The following is a 20,840-nucleotide window of genomic DNA, read 5'->3' as shown; positions in this document are numbered from 1 at the left end:
AACCCCGACTCAACCCAGGACCTACATATATCTATAAGTATATATATATATGTGTGTGTGTGTATATATATATATATATATATATATATGAATTACATATAATTGTGTGTTGTTTAGTGTCTACTTCAGACAGAATATGTATGGAATTTGTTGAGGCATAGTTCCTATAGCTAGATGCCTTTCCTGTTACCCACCCTTACCTGTTTGCAGGCCAGGTAATATTTCCCCATAGGTAGATATGTTTTCCATTGAGAACTGGATGATGATGAAATTTGTTTAAAACCATCACATGATGTCAAGACAAGGGTACACACAAACACACACGCACACTCACATATACATGTTTATGCATATATACCATGGACTTCTTTCACTTTCCTTCTACCAAATCTTTTCATTAGGCTTTTGTCACCTTGAAGCTAAAGTAAACGACACTTGTCTAGGGTGCCATGCAGTAGGACTGAACCTGAAACTAAATGCTTGGGAAGCAAGTTTCTTAACCACACAGCCTTGCTAGTAAATTTGGAGTTACCTTTTTGTTCTGTTTAATGTTTCAATTAATAAAAGAAAAACAGAAAAACATCTAATTCTATTTCTGTAATTTATATCGACAGATATCAATGACCCTGGTGATTATGGAGCACAGCCATTACATTTTGCGGCCAAATATAAAAGAGATGCTTCAAAAAGATCAGATGCAACACCAGTCAGTGAAGATGCTGTAAGTATTGCACCGTTGGCAGAAATGTCAGAATGTCAGATGAAATACCTTGGGATACATATTCAGACACTTTACATTCTGAGTTCAGTTTCTGCTGGGATCAACTTTGTCTTTTATACTTTCAGAGTTGATAAAATAGAGTCCTAAGTCAAGGGGATTGATGGTTGATGATATTAATTAACCCTTTCCTCTCAAAATTGTTAACTTTGTGCCGAAATCAGAAAGCATAATAATAACGTTGTTGTTTGTTTGTTCCTTCTTGAGCCATGCCTGGCTCATAAGGGCCAGTTTCCCGGTTTCTTGGCATATAGGTTCCCCACCTGGACGGGACGCCGGTCCGTCACAGGTGAGCTGGAAGATGCAGGAGGAAAGAGTGAGAGAAAGTTGTGGCAAAAAAATCAGCAGAAGTTTCGCCATTACCTTCTGCCGGAGCTGCGTGGAGCTTAGGTGTTTTGCTCATAAACACAAACATCGCCCGGTCTGAGATTTAATCCTGCGATCCCTCGACCGTGAGTCCACTGCTCTAACCACTAGGCCATGTACCTCCACATAATAATAATGTGGTAAGCCTGTAACATGCTTTTACTAATTGTTTTAGGCGGCTTTGTAGTTGTGAGCTGACATAGACATTCACTTTGACCTTTCAACCTTGACTCAGCTAATCATCAAGGATGCCATAGTTACAAGGAGAGAGAGCTGCACTAAGACTCACCTGGTACTCATTTTCAGGTGAATAAACTGGAGCAGCATGAAATGAAGTGTTTTACTGAAGGACATAATGTTCTGCTCACTCTAGGAATCAAACCTATGACTTTATGATCATGAGTTTAACAACCATTAAGCACATGGCCTTGTGTTTGCATAATCATGTTACAAAGCAGAGGACACATGGTACAGTATATTCCTTCATATATATATATCAAGGGCTGTTCAGGCTCCATGTCTGAATTGGCAAGGTTTTTATGGCTAGATACCCTTCCTAATGCCAACCGCTTTGCAGATTGTACTGGGTGCTTTTATGCAGTACTGATATGGGTCCTTTTTGTGTGACACCAGCACTTACAAGCCCATGAGCTTAGGGATGCTCAGCTGGAGAGGGTTGCAAGGGACAAGCCTATATGCCAGCCTTTATGCAAGGGCAGCCATACTTTTACTTAGCTTGATGTGTCTTTTCAAGCACAGTAAACCGTCAGGTGTCTCAGTCCTCTGTCATCCCTTCTGTGAGTCACAGCATTTGTAGATCCTTTCTCACCACTTTGTCTCATGTCTTCTTGAGTCTACCCCTTCCACATGTTCCCTCTACCATTAGAGTCCAGCACTTCTTGATGCAAATCTCCTCATTCATACACATTACATGGCCAAATGGGCACAGTGTTCTCTCTTGCACACTCCATCAGATGCTACATATACCCAGTTTTTCTCCCAAATGACTTATACTCAGTTGTATATTCACACTGACATTATCCATTCATTAAAGCATACTGGCTTCATTTCTTTCATGTCTTCACATATCTTCAATAGTCACAGCCCATGTCCCACTGCCATGTAGCATAGCTGTCTGTACACAGACATCATACAATCTGTCTTTCACTCTGTGGGAGATTTCCTACTAACAGAGGTAGCAGCTCTCTGAACATCACCCAGCCTATTATTATTGTAGTAGCTATGCTTTCAGAACAACCACCCCAACTTCTAACTTGGTCACCTAAGTAATGGAAACTGTCTACTATTAGGAATCACCCCTGGCATACAATGGAGTCTATTTTTTGTACATTCCTAGTGTTTAATGTACCTGTACATCTGCTACTTGTAAAGACTACTTTCTCTGTTAGTCATCCAGTGATTCTACTACACCACTTATGTGCTCATAGCTTGTACTGTGTACACTTTATGGAGTTCTTCCCGACACCTTTTCTAGATATAGAACAGGACCATCTCCCTGAAGGTACCTGTAATTTGTCTGTTTTCCTACTTATACTTTGGTCTTTGCTATGTTAACTCTAAGGCCCTTTGATTTCAGACTCTGCTTCCATACCAGAAATTTCTTTTCTTATTTTGGTAGTGATTCAGCAGTAAGAACAAGGTCATCAGCATAGAGGAATTCCTAGGAGCAGTCAGTTATAGCTTGGAGGACCATGAAAAATAAGAGGGAGCTAAGAACCAACTCCTGTTGGACTCCTTCTTGTACACTAAACTCTTTGCTATACTTGTTAGTAACTTACTTACTAATGGCATTCCTGTACATGGCTTGCACAGCTCTCACTAACCACTCATCTATCTCTAGCTTCTGCATTGCCCACCAGTTAAGAAAGTGGGGGACCCTGTCAAAGGCTTTCTCCATGTCAACAAAAACCAGAAACAGAGGTTTATTTTTGGCCAGATACTTCTGCAGTTGCCTCATCAAGAAGATAGTATTGGTGGTGTTTCTTCCTGGCACAAATCCAAACTGCATCTCATCTATGCTAAATTTCTCCCTAATTAATTGAGCTATGACCCTTTGGCAACTTTCATCACCTGATCCAGCAGTTTGATTCCCCTTAACTATTTCTGTCAAGGGCATCACCTTTGCATTTTTAGCAGTTGACTATAATGCTGCTACACTAGTCATTGGGTATAATTCCCTCATGGACAACCTGATTAACTATACAGGTAACCAGGTTATATCCCAGTCTCCCAGAGATTTTAAGTACCTCTGTGGTGATTCCTGATGGATTGGAGGCTTTCCTCGTCTTCATATCTTTAATTGCTTTATCTACTGTCAGGTCCATATTGGACAAGCTCTCCTTCTTCCATGCATTCTTGACATTTTGTAGCCTTTCATAGTGGCACTTTTAAGCATCTTCCTTTGCAGTATCACTAACTGCAAGTGAGCCATCATTCATGTGAACACATTTCTCTCCTACCACATAACGATTTTATTTGATACACTGTCTAGCAATCTGAAACACTTCAAGCCTCTGGTCTTCATGACGCAAAAGATTGGCAAACTTCTTCCTTTCTGCTTCTTCCCTGGCTAAGTACATCTGTCTTCTAGCCTCCCACCTAGCTGCCTCACATAGTTCCTTGCTACCATCATTCTTCCAGTCCTTCCAGGCTTGTTTCTTTGCTCTTATGGCTTTGTCTACAGTAGAGGTTCCCAAAGTTTTTGGGCCACTGCCCCACGTATGGCCACATAATACCCTCAGTGCCCTCGCCCCTATTTTTATGTTTAAATAATTATTTTATATTTTACTAATTTATATATACTATTATATAATTTGTATGCAATATTATAATAATATTATAAATTCATAGTGTCCCCCAATCCATTGCCTTTCTCCCAAATCCTCCTTTTTCTTCACCATGCCCCCTTGCACTACCCCCTTAGACACCCTGGACCCTTTCAATGCCAACTGGGGGGTGGTAGCACCCACTTTGAGAACCAGTGGTCTACAGCATCATTCCACCACGACATCATCCATTGGGACTTTGCAAGAGAAGAGATTTGGTGAACTGAATAGAAACTTAAAGAGAAAGATAGTTAAGTATATTGATAGATAAAACATTTTGTTGGCAAATACAATACTGAGGTCAGTGAACCCAACCATTTAGTTACAGAACATATGTATAAGATAGACGAACAGACCCTGGACCTATTATTATAATAGATTTCTTTCTGATAGGAGGCACAAGCACTTACACCCACATGTACACTCACAATGGTAACTTCAGCCTACTAAATTCAATCACAAGGCTTCAGTCAGTCCAAGGTTATAGCAGAAGACACTTGTCCAAGGTGCCACACAGTGGGACTGAACGTGAAACCTTATGGCTGGGAGGCAAGCTTCCTAACCACACAGCCATGCCTGCACCTACTAAATGATGATTTCTTTCTTTCTTTCTTTCAGCCTGACGCGGAAGACCTAGCTGAATATGGTGTTATACCCTACTTGGTGGAAAGAGGAGCTGATATCAATGCCCAGGACACATATGGCAGCACACCATTGCATTTTGCAGCCATGAGAGGAAACGATGTTGCTGTCACTCTACTTGTACAGTTCCCTCATATCGAAGTTGACGTGAGTTTTTTCCCTTTTTTTTTTGTCTATATGTACTGATATTGTTGTGATGATAGCACTACTGCTACAACCAACACCAGCACCACCACAACTACTACTACTACTACTACTACTACTACTATTACTACTACTACTAGTACTACTACTACCACCACCACCACCACCACCGCTGCTGCCACAACTACTGCTCCACCACCACCACCACTACTACTACTACTACTACTACCACTACTACTACTACTACCACCACCACCACCACCACTACTACTACTACTACTACTACTACTACTACTACTACTACTACTACTACTACCACCACCACCACCACAAGTACCATTTCTACTACTACTACTACCTAATTTCTTATTTCTTTCTATTAGTTTCATTGAATTATGCAAATATCATTTAAGTTTACATTTCTTTTTGTTTTTTTATTATATTCTCTCAGAAAGTTGACAAAACTCAAATGACTGCCTTGCATACAGCTGCACGTTACAACCAAAAGGCTGTTGCAGAAGCCTTGATAAATGCTGGTGCAAAAATTCGATGTTTTGATGATGAGAGATGTACACCCTTATTTTATGCTTGCTTCCATGGTTGTTTAGATATTGTAAATCTACTATTTGATGCGGCTACAAAAGAAGATGAATGGATTGTTTGTTATGAGGTAAGTTTGTTTTTTATCTTTATTTTAAGGTTGTTATTGTTCTATATCTATTTTAGACTACATCAATAACATTATATATCATCATCATCATCATTTAACGTCTGTTTTCCATGCTGGCAAGGGTTGGACGGTTTGACTGAGGACTGGCAAGCCAGGTGGCTGCACCAGGCTCCAATCTGATGTGGCAAGATTTCTACAGCTGGATGCCTTTCCTAATGCTGACCACTCTGTGAGTGTAGTGGGTGCTTTTTACATGCCACTGGCATGGGGACCAGTCAGGCGGCAATGGCATCGACCACACTTGAATGGTCCTTTTTATGTGCCACTGACGTGGGAGCCAGTCAGGTGGCACTGGCATTGACCACACTCGAATGGTGCTTTTTATGTGCCACCAGCATGGGACATCAAGATATATATATATATATTCACAAAAACATGTTACTTAGTTTCATGTTTCATGTTTCTGCTCATCAGACAGTTGTGATCATAACTGTCTGATGAATGGAAGTGTGAATCTATGAGTAATAGTTTTTGTGATGTTTTTGTAGCTTTAATAAAACAGCATATTACTCTACCTTTGAGTTGTGGAAGGATTCTGACCACCCCTCAAGTAACTAAGAGGTGGACTGGCTCATTGTTACAAAGCAATGAACTGAGTGCAATTGGAAGTTCATGTTGGTAGCAGTTCACTGTGAGCCTTTGATATAGAACATTGATTCTTGTGTAATAGTAATAGTAGTGTGTTGTGTATATCCTTTCTTCCCTGCTGCTTTGTTATGTAATATATCCAATTGAAGGATATAAAACTTCAGTATTTGAGTACTATTTTGTCCACCTTATATATTCATGCTTTTTCATGTGTATATGTATATATATATATATATATATATATATATATATATATATATGTATGTATGTATATAAATTAGAGAAAACCACTATTATGTAATTCAAACAATGATAGACATAAACCATATCATAGAAAAAATAAAATATATTATAAAACATATATATATATATATATATATATATATATATATATATATATATATATATATATATATAACATATGTATATATAAAACATATATCTTGATCACAAAAAGTACAAAAATATGTTAAAAATATATAAAAAATGAATAAACATTATATAATAAGTAAAAAGACTACATACATTTCATGGTTATAACTTCAATTTGAATTATAATTAAATTTAAATTTAATCCAAAAACAATTCAATTTAAAAGTATAGTCACTCCTCAGGTCAACAATAATAACAATAATAGTTAAATAAATACATATTTTTAATAAATAATCAAATAGAATTAAACAATATTTCTTAAAGAAATAAAAACATGATTCTTCTTATAGGAGAAACTCCGTTAACTAAATTTGAAACTTAAAAAGTAGGACCAGGTGTCTATAATGCATTTATTATGTTAAAAACCTAAGGTGAAAAATAGAGTAAGTAGATAGAAAATGTATTTTATCTGTGAAGATATATTTTAGCTTTGAGAATAATATTAACAAACTATAGTATATCTTTACTGGAAAAATATAAGAGTCTAATTAATTAAAATAAAAATACTGAAAATAAATCATATACTTAAGTTAAGCTAAATTACTATAATCTAATCTATATTTATTAATTAAATAAATTATATATTAATTCATTAATTAAATAATTTTATCAGATACTATGTACTAAACTCTATACAAAACATGTATAGACTTATAATATATCTTATATCAACAACATTGCAGCCACAACCCTACAATAGTATTTTGTATATATTTCAACAATATATTCACAAATAATTTAAACTTATTATATAAGTAAATTAATTTATGTTTAGAGCTAATATTTCACTCATTGATAAAATAAATAAAGTACTTATTATTATTAAATTCAATAGTACATAAAGAAAAAAAAAAACAACTTTTCACTACCTATGCTATATAAACTATTTCACAAAACTTTTCACTACCTATGCTATATAAACTATTTCACAAAACAACTACAAATAATACTTTTAGAGTTTAATTCATATGCAATAATTATAATAATAATAAGAATGATTAAATAAAAATACGTATCTTAAATTATAATTAACAAATAAAAAATTAGAAATACATACTTTTTAATCAATTATCATTTAAACTTCACCGTTATTTCTTAAATAAAATGTATACTTATTTTTTTCAAAGATATTTATGAACTAAAAAATATTTAAAATTAAAAACGTATAACTTAGCGTTTATATATCTAGATCTAATATTTCACTTATTAAGGGAATAATGAAAGTACTTATTATCATAATTAAATTCAATAGTACAAAAAAAAAAACTTTTCACTACTTATACTATAATATTTTACATTACAAACTATTTCACAAAGTAACTACATTTAATGATTTTAGATCATAGTTCACATATAATAATTATAAAAATAAGAATAATTAAATAAATGTATGTATCATAAATGTATAGGTGCAGGAGTGGCTGTGTGGTAAGTAGCTTGCTAACCAGCCACATGGTTGCGGTTCAGTCCCACTGCGTGGCATCTTGGGTAAGTGTCTTCTGCTATAGCCCCGGGCCGACCAATGCCTTGTGAGTGGATTTGGTAGACGGAAACTGAAAGAAGCCTGTCGTATATATTTATATATATATGTGTGTGTATATGTGTTTATGTGTCTGTGTTTGTCCCCCTAGCATTGCTTGACAACTGATGCTGGTGTGTTTATGTCCCCATCACTTAGCGGTTCGGCAAAAGAGACCGATAGAATAAGTACTGGGCTTACAAAGAATAAGTCCTGGGGTCGATTTGCTCGACTAAAGGCGGTGCTCCAGCATGGCCACAGTCTAATGACTGAAACAAGTAAAAGAGTATCTAAATTATAATTAACAAAATTATATTGTAATTATATTATAATTATTTTATAATTAACAAAAAAAAAAAATTAGAAATCAATATTTTTTAAGATCAATAAGCATATAAATTGTATACTTATCTTTTTGAAGATATTTAAAAACTAACAACGTATTACTTAGCGTTCTTAAATTCAAGAACGCTAAGTAATACATTGGAAGGAATGGGAAGAAGTGGTGGGAAAGGATATTCGGATGCTGGGCCTCACTGAGGAAATGACAGGGAACTGGGAGATGTGGTGATTTGCTGTACTTGATATGTCATGCCAAGCTAAGTAAAATCGCTGTTTTCCACACATACAGGCTTGTTCTCTTAGGCACTGGTGCCACATAAAAAGCACCCATGCTGGTGCTGTGTAAACGCAACCATGCAAAAAGGGAAGATCACACTCTGTTAAGTGGTTGGCATTAGAAAGGGCATCCAACCTTAGAAACCATGCCACAACAGGCAATTGGAGTCTGGACAGCTCCCAGCTGGCCAGTTCCATATGAAACCATCCAAACCATGCTAGAGTGGAAAGCAGGCATTAAATGATGATGATAATGATGATGATGATGATATTTGAGTATTTTAATTTTTAAATTGTTTTCTTTTTTTTTTTTAATTTATAAAATGTTTTTGACGGATAAATGAATTCCTTTTCTTTTTAGTTGGTTGCTGATAAAAATATAGATGGGAAAACCTGTCTTCATGCTGCAGTTGATGGAGGATTTGCAGAGGTGGCCAAAATATGTTTAATGAGGGGTAAATAATCAAATTCTTTTCACCTTGCTTAAACTACCAACTTTATTAAATATCTTATTATACTTATTATATTTACCACCAAATTATTAAATACTTATTATATTTACCACTAAAAAATGACAATGTAATATTCTGGTGTTGGTTTGTTTATGTTCTCATAACTGAATAAGTGCCAGCCTTTAAAAAAACAAAGCAAATGGGTATTGGGGTCGATTTGTTCTGCTAAAGCCTTTAAGAAGATGGTGTCCCATGACTGAAACAAGCAAAACGTAAAAGAGAAATCTTTTCTGCTTTGTTTTGGATATCCTGCCATTATTTTCTTCTTTTTAATTGATTTTAGGTGCAGATGTAAATGGTGTAGAATCAGACCGTTCCATGCCTCTCCATCGAGCTGCAATGTCTGGAAATATGGAATGTGTGAAACTGCTGGTGGATAACAGTGCTAGAATTGATGCCTATGATGAGGAGCAATCCACACCACTACATAAAGCTGCATTATATAATCATTATAATGTAGTTGACTACCTCATAAAATGGTGAGACTACAGATTAGTCTTATATTTGATGTTAACCGTTTTGTTATAATATTTCTGTTGGAATTTGTTTCAGTTACTTTTTTTTAAAAAGGAAGTATTTTATAAAATAACTGAATCATTATTAGACTAGTGTTTGGAACATTTATTAACATGAAGTTTTAATTGAAGGTTATAATTTAGGTCAGTTTAAAACAAGAAGTTCATATCATACAAGCAGCAGTAATCTTGGGTGGGTTGATATCAAGAGTTGACATATCTAATGTGTTCAAAGCTGTAATGAAGACGCAGATTCTGTTTCCCATGCCATTATCTGTGAAGGTGCCTAGTGATTCAGGTATTGGGCTCTTGATTGTTAGACTGTAGGTTCAGTTCATGGACTGGACAACAGGTTGTATCCTTGAACAAGGCAATTCATTTCAAGTTGTATTAGTACATTTAGCTGAAAATGATATCAATACAAACCTGGACTAACCCTGTGATAAAGTGATGTCCTGTTCTGCGAGGAGTCATGTACTCTCAGCCTAAATGCACTAAAAATCCAAATTAGTACCAATTTCATGAACTCTGGGCCCTTTAGCCACGTTGTAACTTCTATCAATCATCATCATTGTTTTAGCATTTTTTCCATGCTTGCATGGGTTAGGTGGAATTGATTGAGGTAGATTTTGTTTGACCTTTCTGTTTCCAGCTTTTACCTATTTCCAAGTATATACCCCCCCCCCACACACAAACTTTGTTCCTATTCTATTACATATTATATATCCCATATATTTCAATAGCATCAAACATAATTATTTATATAATTATGAAATTGAAATACATAATTAATACATAATTATTTATATAATTATGAAATTAAAATAGAGGCTTCTACCTCTGCTGGCAACAAAGGGCCTCACCCTCAGAGTGAAAGGCAGATTGTATGATGCCTGTATGCAAACAGCCATGCTACATGGCAGTGAAACATCGGCTGTGACAGCCAAGGACATGTGCAGGCTTGAAAGAAATGAATGTAGCATGCTTCACTGAATGTGCAATGTCAGTGTGCATGCACAACAGGATGTAAGCATCTCAAGAGAAAGGAGGCATCTGATGTGTGCAGTGGTATGGTCATGTGATGCATATGTGATGCTGATCTCAAACTGTAGAGGGAACATGTAGTAGTGGTAGACCCAGGAAGACATGGAAAGAGGTGGTGAAGCATGATCTTTAAACTTTGGGCCTCATGGAGGCGATGACTGGTGACTGAGACCTTTGGCGATATGCTGTGCTTGAGAAAACCTGTCAAGCCAAGTGAAATCGCAGTCATTGCTGATGCTGGTGTCATGTAAAAAGCACCTTTCAAGTGTTGGGCTTCATGGAAGCAAGGTGGCTGATGCTGGTGGCATGTGAAAAGCATCTTTTGAGTGGTGGGCCTCATGGAAGCAATGACAAATGACCGAGACCTTTGGCATTATGCCATGCTTGAGAAGAAGACCCATCAAGCCAAGTAAGACCAATCATGGCAGATACTGGTGTCACACAAATGACACCCATCCCAGTGACATGTAAAAGCACCCATGACACTCTTGGGGTGCTTGGCATTAGGAAGGGCATCCAGACATAGAAACTATACCAAATCAGACTGGAGTCTGGTGCAGCCTTCCAGCTTGCAAGCCCTGGTCAAACCATCCAACCCATGCTAGCATGGACAATGGATGTTAAATGATGATGATGAATTAATTTATAAGTGATGTGTTACTCATATCTTTTGAAGAAAGGAATACTATCATGTATTATTAAGCTACAGATTTGTTAATCTGAATGTAAGGATTTAGATAGTTTTTTAGATAGGTTCATAAGTGACGCCTATATGCACCTATAACATTATAATGATATTTACAGTATAAACTTTCCAGTCTGTTTAAAGAAATGAATTTCAATGTAGAGAATTACAGTAATTTATTGTGTTTTTATTCTTTATTTGTATGATGAGCTTCTTTCACTCTCACTCTCTGTCTGCTAAATTTATTCAACCTTCAACTACAGCCCAGGACTGTAGAAAAACACACTTGTCCATGATGCCATTCAGTGGGTCTGAACCTGAAATCATGTGGTTGAGAAGCAAACTTTTTAACCACACAGCCATGCCTGCATTTCTTGGCAATCTCACATCCTGAACACTGCAAAGACTGTATCCCAAAGATTAACCTTTATCTTCAGAACAAAAAAAAACTACCTCATCCACCAGCAATTACTAAAACCCCACAAAACACAAATAAGGCCCAAAGTGGATTTCTGCTTCCACATCAGGAATAGTGTTGTTGTTGCTGCTGCTATACATACAAAGATTCTAGCCATCTGAACGTCATCAAGTTACCAACATACTCCATCCCCTGGTCAACAGATGTGATTTCTCATCATTCTTTCTTTTCTACCAGCACAACTTCCATAGCCTCTGTTCCTTGGAAATGGCTGGAATCCTCCAGACTCACTTGTTTCTCCACCTCTCATTGCCTATATTGTATCTATACTTTTCCACCCAACCTCTGTGCTAACCACCTTACCTAGTCCTTTGTCCCAGAATATCAACCCTATGGAACACTCTCCCTGTCTATATTTTTCCTGCATCAGCAATTTGCAGCTGTTCAAGAAGAACATCAATCACAGTGACCTCATCTGTCATGATGAGTCTATGTGATCCATGGGTACTCCCTTCCTTTATACCAAATCATGCACACACACAAAAAAAGAAAGAAAGGAAAAAAAAAGGAAAAATACATCAAGAGAGCATGTAGCAAAACATTTCAACATCTGGTGGATGACTTTCTGATATTCCAGCTTTTCTATCATTTTGCGACAAAGTTTTGATCCTATTTTATAAACATTTCGTTTCTTTATACAACCTAAAAAATATTTTATTTCATACCTTTTCCCCTATAAATCCAAGGCCTTGTATTTATATAAGAAACCATTCATTATAACTGCTGAGAAAGATACTTTCATTTATTTATCCTTGCATGTACTTATACCTTATATTTTCTTACATTTATGACTTCTTGATTATGTTATCGTTTCTACAAAGTAAAAAAATATTTTAGGAATATACAGATTAAAAGCAAACCCTTTAATAACAATTTACAATGACTGTTTCATACTTTTTTAATACATTGGGGCATTGAAATTATACATGTATTGCACTTTCCATTAATTTACTGTAATTCCTTATTCTCTTTGTGTTCTTAGTGGTGCCCGTGTTAACAAGAGAGATAGTGACAGTTACACTCCACTACTGTTAGCAGCACTTCGTGGTCATAGTGAGACCATTGAGATATTAATGAATGCTTCTGCGGATCCTTTAGCTGTGGATAAATATGAAAAAACAGCTATTTACCTGGCCTCAGAAGAAAACAAAGCATCAGTTCTCAAGGTTAATGTTTCTTCAGTTTTTAAACTTAACTTGCTTAAATGCTTCTAATTTGAACAACATCTTGTAAATGCACTGCAGTATATAAATATGAAATGTTGGTCATATTACAGAGTAAAATTAAACATATTTACATTATATTTGTATACATTGATACATAATAAACATGTATAAACATGTATAGAACTTTCCGGTGTGAAGTAAATATTGTATATATTTAGTACACTCAGGTATTTTCAAACCACTTCTGCAGCATTCCATTTGAAGGGAGATGTGGGAAGACCTTGTCAGGAAATGGTGTCAATGCTATGGTGTTGGATGCCATAAAAATGGATTTGGTCAGCATACTTGTAAAGAAATACAAGGCAGTGACAAAAGCAAAGATTAATTTGAACAAATCGGTAGGCATGCAGCAGCCTGGCACCTGAAGAGGCAAGTCCATGCTAAAGACCAGCATTGTGGGGTGTTGTTTCAATAGGTCAATTAAGTTAGATAAGTCAGTTAAATTAGAGTCTAGTTTAGTCTGGACGTTCAGGATGAAGCTATAAGCCAGTTTGCCAGTCTTACCAAGGAAACTATTCCTGTAAGGTCACTCAGAGATAATGAATATATACATTGCTTCCATCGTGTATTATTGCAAGACTGTTGTGTCCTGTCCTAGTTTTTCACTCAACCAATTTAGAGTGTCTGCTCTTTATTTCTTGTGAAAGAGATCTATTCCTTTGACTAAGGAGTTTGCCTGCTGTTAAAATCCTCAATATAAAGGAATAAGGATTTTATAGTTGATGGTGCACAGTCATGTGCAGAGGTTGCAGCTTCCTTAGAGATTTAGGTAAAAAGGTATAGTTATCCATTGTGAAGTACATTTTCTCCCCAGCTCATCTCTTTGACATTCCTGGCTCAAGCAAAATCAAAAACTGAGTACTTGGCTTTAAGAATACTGTCAAGTATTCACAGCCTTCCATTAGTCAGTCAATGTTGGTGGTGGGACTTCCATTTGAGCATTTTATTAAGGAAAAGAGTAAAAGAGTAAGAGAGTAAAAGAGATAATTGGTGGGGAAAATCAAAGATGTTCTCAGAAAATTTGGACACCATGAACCATCTGGTTGGTCTGTTTTAAAGGACTTTCAAACTAAAAACCTATGGTTAACTTCCAGAGATCCCTAACCTGGCAGTGCTACTGATGGAGCATTGCCATTCCATGACAAACTTTATGTGTATAGAAGCCCATTAGCCTAGTCTGTCTGAAATGTATGTAGAGTGGCTGTGTGCACCTGTTTAATGTCTAAGAATTGATGGTTTGTGGAATTTATTCAAACAGCAGTAGCCATATGGGGAATGGATAAGCCCACCATCTCTGTTTAGTGTGAATATTAGTCCACAGCTTTCCCTTGGCTGAGAAGGAGGGGTATTGGTGAATGGAATGAGATTGGAAAGTTTTCTTTTCAGCCAATTCCATCTGGAAAAATTGGATGAAAATATGATGATGATAATGAAGATGAAGAATTGATACTTTTATCATTATGTAGTTTATCTGATATCTAATGAATATTTGCTATTCTTTTCTAGAAACTTTTGGAATATCCTGGAATGAAAGATCAAGTTCATGTAAATGACCAATATGGTAATCGACCTTTACATGTGGCAGCACAGGAAGGATTTACAGAAATTGTGATGGTAATATTTACAAATTAATATTGTATAATCAGTATATAGTGGCATTGTTACTTATTGAAGGAGTAACAAATTATGATCTAATTTCAATATTTCATTAATGACCATAACATTATTAATATTGACCTGTGCCAGTGGCACAGAAAAGCACACATTACTCTCATGGAGTGGTTGGCATTAGGAAGGGCATCCAGCTGTAGAAACCGTGCCAAGTTAGAGTAGAATCTGATGCAGCCCCTCAGCTTAGCAACCTGGTTAAACTGTCCAACTCCCGCCAGCATGGACAATGGATGCTAAATGATGATTATAGGTGTGTAGTTATTCTCTATGCTGGGAGAGTGGAAGAAATATTGGTTTATTGTATTTAGCTTTAGACCATTTTTATGGTTTAGACTGGAGGAAGGGTCAGTGCCTATAAGTTTCATAAATTCAAATTTTACTCAATCATATTGAAACTAGTACTTACATTTTAAAGCCTTGGTACTATTTTATCAATCTCTTTGTCAGGGTCTTAAATTATGTGGCATGAACACAGAACACTATTTTCAAGTGGTAGCAATATAAATACAGATATTGAGACAGGCATGTAAACACATGCTCACACATGCATATGCAGACAAATGCACCCACATGCGTGCGCATACAAACCTATATACATATATATATATACTTACAGGGTGCACTGAATATACGGTCATCTAAATGAAAATAAGACTGACATTTCATTTTAACAGATATATTTACCAAAACTACTTAAAAATATCTTGAAATACTAAAGAGTAAATTTATTCAATAAAATTGCCATTGGCTTCAACCATGACCTCAAGACGACTTTGGAATCTCTTGCAATTCTTCTGGACGGTCTCCTTGTTTAAGTTGGTGAATGCTGCTATAATCCTTGCCTTCAGTTCATCTTTGGTGTTACAAGAACCTTTGTTGGTCTCTCACTCAACTGCACCCCACACATAATACTCAAAGGGGTCGCAGTCTGGGGAGTTAGGTGGCCAGATGTTAGGGATGATGTGGTTGCAGAAATTGTCTGACAGCCATGACTGGGTTCTCCTGCTTGTGTGGCATGGTGCAGAGTCCTGTTGCCAGACATAAGTTCTTCCAGCAGCAACCCTCTTGACCCAGGGCAGAACTACCTTCTCCATGCACTTGATGTAGGTCATATGGGAAGATGAAAGGAGGCATAATGTTGCCATAATGTTGCCATCACTAGTGATTACTCCAAACACCATGATGTTGACTGGATGTTTGATTTTTATCACTCTTAGTACATGTTTTGGGAACATGGCAAGCCAATGGTTGTTCTATGTGTTCACCCTCTGTTTGTATTGGAGCTTCTGGCATGAATGCCAAGCAGTACAGCATGTCACTTCCAAATTCTGGCAGAGTGAATTGCGTCATAGTACTGTTTTACTCACAGATGGTGCCCAACTGACCCTAATGTACTGTGTAATTGACAAAATTGATTTAATTTATTTTAGATTCTTTTAAGTCATGGAGCTGATATTATGGCTACGAATGATGATGAAGAAACACCAATACATTTAGCTTCAAAATTTGGGCGAACCAAGTAAGCTTGCTTCTTTTTCTTTTAAATATTTTACTTTTGAATAATTTATACCATTTAATATTCACAATAGTTATGTGAATTCTCAAGAATGGCATTCATTCATATCCTGGCACAAAACAACTCTGAATTCAAACGTTTTAAGATGTATTTTCTTGACTAACTGTCATGAGGCAGCATTTTTTACAGTTATTTCCATTTATCTTCAGGAAATATTCATAAAATATCTTTCTCAATGGGAGAACACAATATTTTACATTTGTCAATCCTATGAAATTTACAGTTTGCAAATTGTTCAGCGGTGGTGCCCCAGCATGGCTGCGGCCTTTTGGCTAAAACATTTTTAAGGATTTAAGGATTTAATCTCTTAATATGTTTGTTAACCCTTTGCCTGTCCTTTGCTGATACACAGAACACATTTTCTTGGTTTCCATACATCATACACAGATGGCAGAGAAATATGTATTCTCGTGGTCGAAATAAATTGGGAATGTGTATTTTGATACATGTTCCCAATTAACACTTTTCAATCACCAGAGTAACTTGGGACTAATGAAAAAAAGCTTTATATTACTCATAGCACATGATAAAAAGGGCTCAGTAAAAGTCTGAAAACAAGCATGGATGTTTAAGACAAACTTATTAAAATGCTTTGGACAGGCAAAAGATTAAAGGCTTTGTAATTTAGCTTTGGTTACAATCTTTGAGAAAAATCTCAGTTATGCCATCTCTCTTGGCTGGGTTAGAGAAACCTTGTTAAATGACTTGAAATAAACACTTAATTAACTTCTGTTACCTATATTTCCCATTTTTATCTGATAGCGTTGTTCGTGCACTTGTTAAAGCTGATAAAACTGTGGTGAAATCAGAAGATGAAGATTCCAATACACCTTTGCATATTGCTGCACTTCATGGACATGACAAAGTCGGAGAAATTCTTATAAACTTTGGAGCTGATGTTGGAGCAGTGTAAGTAAAATGTCTGATTTATCTTGACATCTTTAACGTACTCTGAATGTTCAGCTTTGCATTTGCTTGTTGCTATTTTATTAATTTATCTTTTTCTTTTAATTTATCTCACACTCTCTCTTTAATCCTTGGTACAAATTTTGTTTATTAGCTAATTAATTAGATCACCAGACACACATTACTATATTTGACATAAGATCTATCATTGTCCTTTAATATCTGCTTTGGCATAGTTTCTATTGCTGGATGCTCTTACTTAAACCAGCCATTTTACATAGTGTGCGGAGTGTTTTCTTTGTGGTACTAGTGAGGTAACCAAATACTCAAGATCTACCAACTAAGACAAGATCTCCCAACTAAGTGGGGTATGCTATAGAAGGATGTAAAAGTATTATAGAGGGACAGGGACAGGTGTCATGCTGAAGAGATGAAAACCTGACTTCCTCTGCTGGAAAAAAGAGAGAGAGAAAAATGGTGAGGGTGTACCTTCTGCAGGGTGGTTGGTGTTAGGAAGGGCATCCAACTGTAAAAGCCATGCCAAAACAAACACTGAAGCCAGGTGCAGTCTTCTGCCTAACCAGCTCCTATCAAACCGTCCAACCCATGCCAGCATGGAAAGTGGACGTTAAATGATGATGATGATAACACACACACACACACACACACACACACACACACCACACACACACACACACACACACACACTCACACACACATGACAGACATATTTCGGTCTCATTATCATTATCATTTTAATGTCCATCTTTCTATGCTGGTATGGGTCAGACGGAATTTGTCGAGGTAGATTTTCTACAGCTGAATGCCCTTCCTGTCGTCAACCCTCACCTGTTTCCAAGTAAGGTTATATTTATTCATGACCAGATATGATACTGTTTGTATGTTGGTGACACTCGTTTACAACTATCACATGATGTCAATGCAAGAAGACAGTAGCACACATACACTCATGCACACACATATGCACATAAACATGCATGCACACACACTCACACACACAGACACACACACACATGCACACACATGTACATGACACGCACACATATATGATGAACTTGTTTTCTGTTTCCATCTACCGAACTCATTCACAAGGCTTTGGTCAGCCTGGAGCTATTGTAGAGACACTCACACCCAATGCAGTACCAAGGTCACTTTGTTGTGAAGCAAACTTCTTAACTATACTGTTATCATGCCTGAGATACAATTGAATGAAGTTTAACTTTTGCTTCTCTTAGATGCAAACATCACATTGATAATGCCTCGTTTGTCATGGTCATACATGTAACTAGTTTGATTTGAAATTTTATAAAATTTCCTATTATGAAGCTTTGCATCATATTATCATACAATCATACAATACCATGAGAAATTGGTTAAAAGCAAGCAGTTGTAATAACAACAGTAGTAGAGGGGTAACTACAAGCATATAATTTAGTTCAATTGTTTTGGTTGTGGTTGCTGTGCACAGATAATTAAGAGACAGTACTGTATCATCATAATTTTACCACAGCATTGCAATTATATTGTAAAAAAAGACTCCGCCGGTTACGACGACGAGGGTCCCAGCTGATACGATCAACGGAACAGCTGCTCGTGAATTAACGTGCAAATGGCTGAGCATTCCACAGACACGTGTACCCTTAACGTAGTTCTCGGGGATAATCAGCGTGACACAGAGAGTGACAAGGCTGACCCTTTGAAATACAAGTACAACTCATTTTGCCAGCTGAGTGGACTGGAGCAACGTGAAATAAAGTGTCTTGCTCAAGGACACAACGCGTCGCCGGGATCGAACTCACAACCTTACGATCATGAGCCGAATGCCCTAACCACTAAGCCACGCGCCCTCACAATTATATTGTAGTGTGTGACAATTATGTAATAATGATAAATAACATTTATTTATATATTTTTCTAAATGTTTAATAGATGTTTTAATTTCAGAATGAAGTGAAAAAAAAAAATTCCTGGCATGGCTGTGTGGTAAGAAGATTGCTTCCCAACCACACAGTTCTGGGTTCAGTCCCACTGCATGGTGCCTTGGACAAGTGTCTTCTACTATAGCCTTTGGCTGACCAAAGCCTTGTGAATGCATTTGGTAGATGGAAATTGAAAGAAGCCCATTATATATATATATATATATATATGTATATATTTATGTGTGTGTGTCTGTATTTACGCCCGCCTCCCTGCCATCACTTGACAACTGATGCTGGTGTGTTTATCTTAGCAGTTCAGCAAAAGAGACTGATAAAATAAGTATTAGGCTTACAAAGAAAGGGGCAATTTCTTTAAACATGGTTGTGTTCCAACATGGCTGCAATCAGATGATTGAAATATGTAAAAGAATAAGAGAGTTTATAAGTATGACTCAAAGTAGATAAACTATAAATAACAGCATGTAAAATACCGGGTTTCAGAAACCACTTGGTTAGTAAAAAGTTGACGGTATAATAGAAGTACATCTGTTATGTTCACAAAATGTGTGGATTCATACCCTATGAGCAACTGTATACCTTTTCCTCTCCACGTGCTCTCCATGTGCCAGTGACACATAAAAAGTACTCAGTAAACACTGTAAAGTTGTTGGTGTAAGGAAGGGCATACAGCCATAGAAACCTTGCCGCAACAGACAATTGGGGTCTGGACAGCTCCCTGGCTGGCCAGCATGAAAAACAGGCATCAGCCAATGATAATGATGATGGTAATGGTAGTTTCTTCTTCTTCTTCTTCTTCTTCTTTTTCTTCTTTTTCTTTCTTCTTCTTCTTCTTCTTCTTCTTCTTCTCCTCCTCCTCCTTGGTGGTAGCTGGCAGAATCATTAGCATGCTGGGCAAAATGCTTAGCATCCTTTTGTCTGTCTTTATGTTCTGAGTTCAAATTCCACCAGGGCTGGCTTTGCCTTTTATCCTTTTGGGCATCGGTAAAACAAGCCCCAGTCGAGCACTGGGGTTGATGTAATTGACTACCCCCTCTCTTCTGCCTATTGTAGAAAGGTTTATTTATAGCTTTATCTACATTAAAATGGAAAAAAAAACCCAATCTTCAATTATCATTTTTTGAAAATATTTATTATTATTTGCTTTCCATCTTTACTAATATTTTCCAGTAACAACAATATGTGGACACCACTGGATTGTGCAGCTGCTAATGGATGGACTCATATGGCAATGATTCTTTTAGACTCTGATAGTTTAGTTGACCCTGCAGATAAATCTAAGGTTTGTATAGTAGATAGTTAAATCAGTTTGTTCTCTATATGTGATGTGCTAAGACTAGTGTCTCTCACCAACTGTACATTTTTTTTATTTGTAGACAACTCCTCTCCATCTTGCATGCCGTAATGGACATCTACGCATGGTACGGCTCTTACTGCAGAGAAATGCTAGTGTCAGTCAAAGAGATTCGGATGGAAATAATTGTCTTGACTTGGCAATTGATAATAATAACAAGTAAGTGATTTTCAGTATGAAAAATTATTGCTACTTCAAGAAGTATTGGCTTTGTTTAACCTCTTAGCATTTAAAATAGCCATATCCAACATG

General features: G+C 36.6%; 1 protein-coding gene across 1 annotated transcript in view; it reads left to right on the top strand.

Moving 5' to 3' along the window:
• The window catches only part of LOC115232467 (transient receptor potential cation channel subfamily A member 1 homolog), a 72,722-nt gene that overhangs the window by 22,588 nt on the left and 29,294 nt on the right, over positions 1-20,840 (top strand). Inside the window, exons 3-13 of the mRNA XM_029802349.2 lie at positions 615-721; positions 4,609-4,779; positions 5,228-5,446; positions 9,025-9,118; positions 9,459-9,654; positions 12,880-13,063; positions 14,630-14,737; positions 16,225-16,313; positions 17,133-17,279; positions 20,405-20,516; positions 20,611-20,747. Of these exons, the coding sequence (XP_029658209.1) occupies positions 615-721; positions 4,609-4,779; positions 5,228-5,446; positions 9,025-9,118; positions 9,459-9,654; positions 12,880-13,063; positions 14,630-14,737; positions 16,225-16,313; positions 17,133-17,279; positions 20,405-20,516; positions 20,611-20,747 (1,564 nt within the window). The remainder of the gene's footprint in view (positions 1-614; positions 722-4,608; positions 4,780-5,227; positions 5,447-9,024; positions 9,119-9,458; positions 9,655-12,879; positions 13,064-14,629; positions 14,738-16,224; positions 16,314-17,132; positions 17,280-20,404; positions 20,517-20,610; positions 20,748-20,840) is intronic.

This window comes from Octopus sinensis, linkage group LG2, assembly GCF_006345805.1.
Source record: "Octopus sinensis linkage group LG2, ASM634580v1, whole genome shotgun sequence".
In the NCBI taxonomy this organism is placed as follows: domain Eukaryota; kingdom Metazoa; phylum Mollusca; class Cephalopoda; order Octopoda; family Octopodidae; genus Octopus; species Octopus sinensis.
Note: the sequence above shows the minus strand (reverse complement) of the source record. Positions and strands in the feature narration are given on the sequence as shown.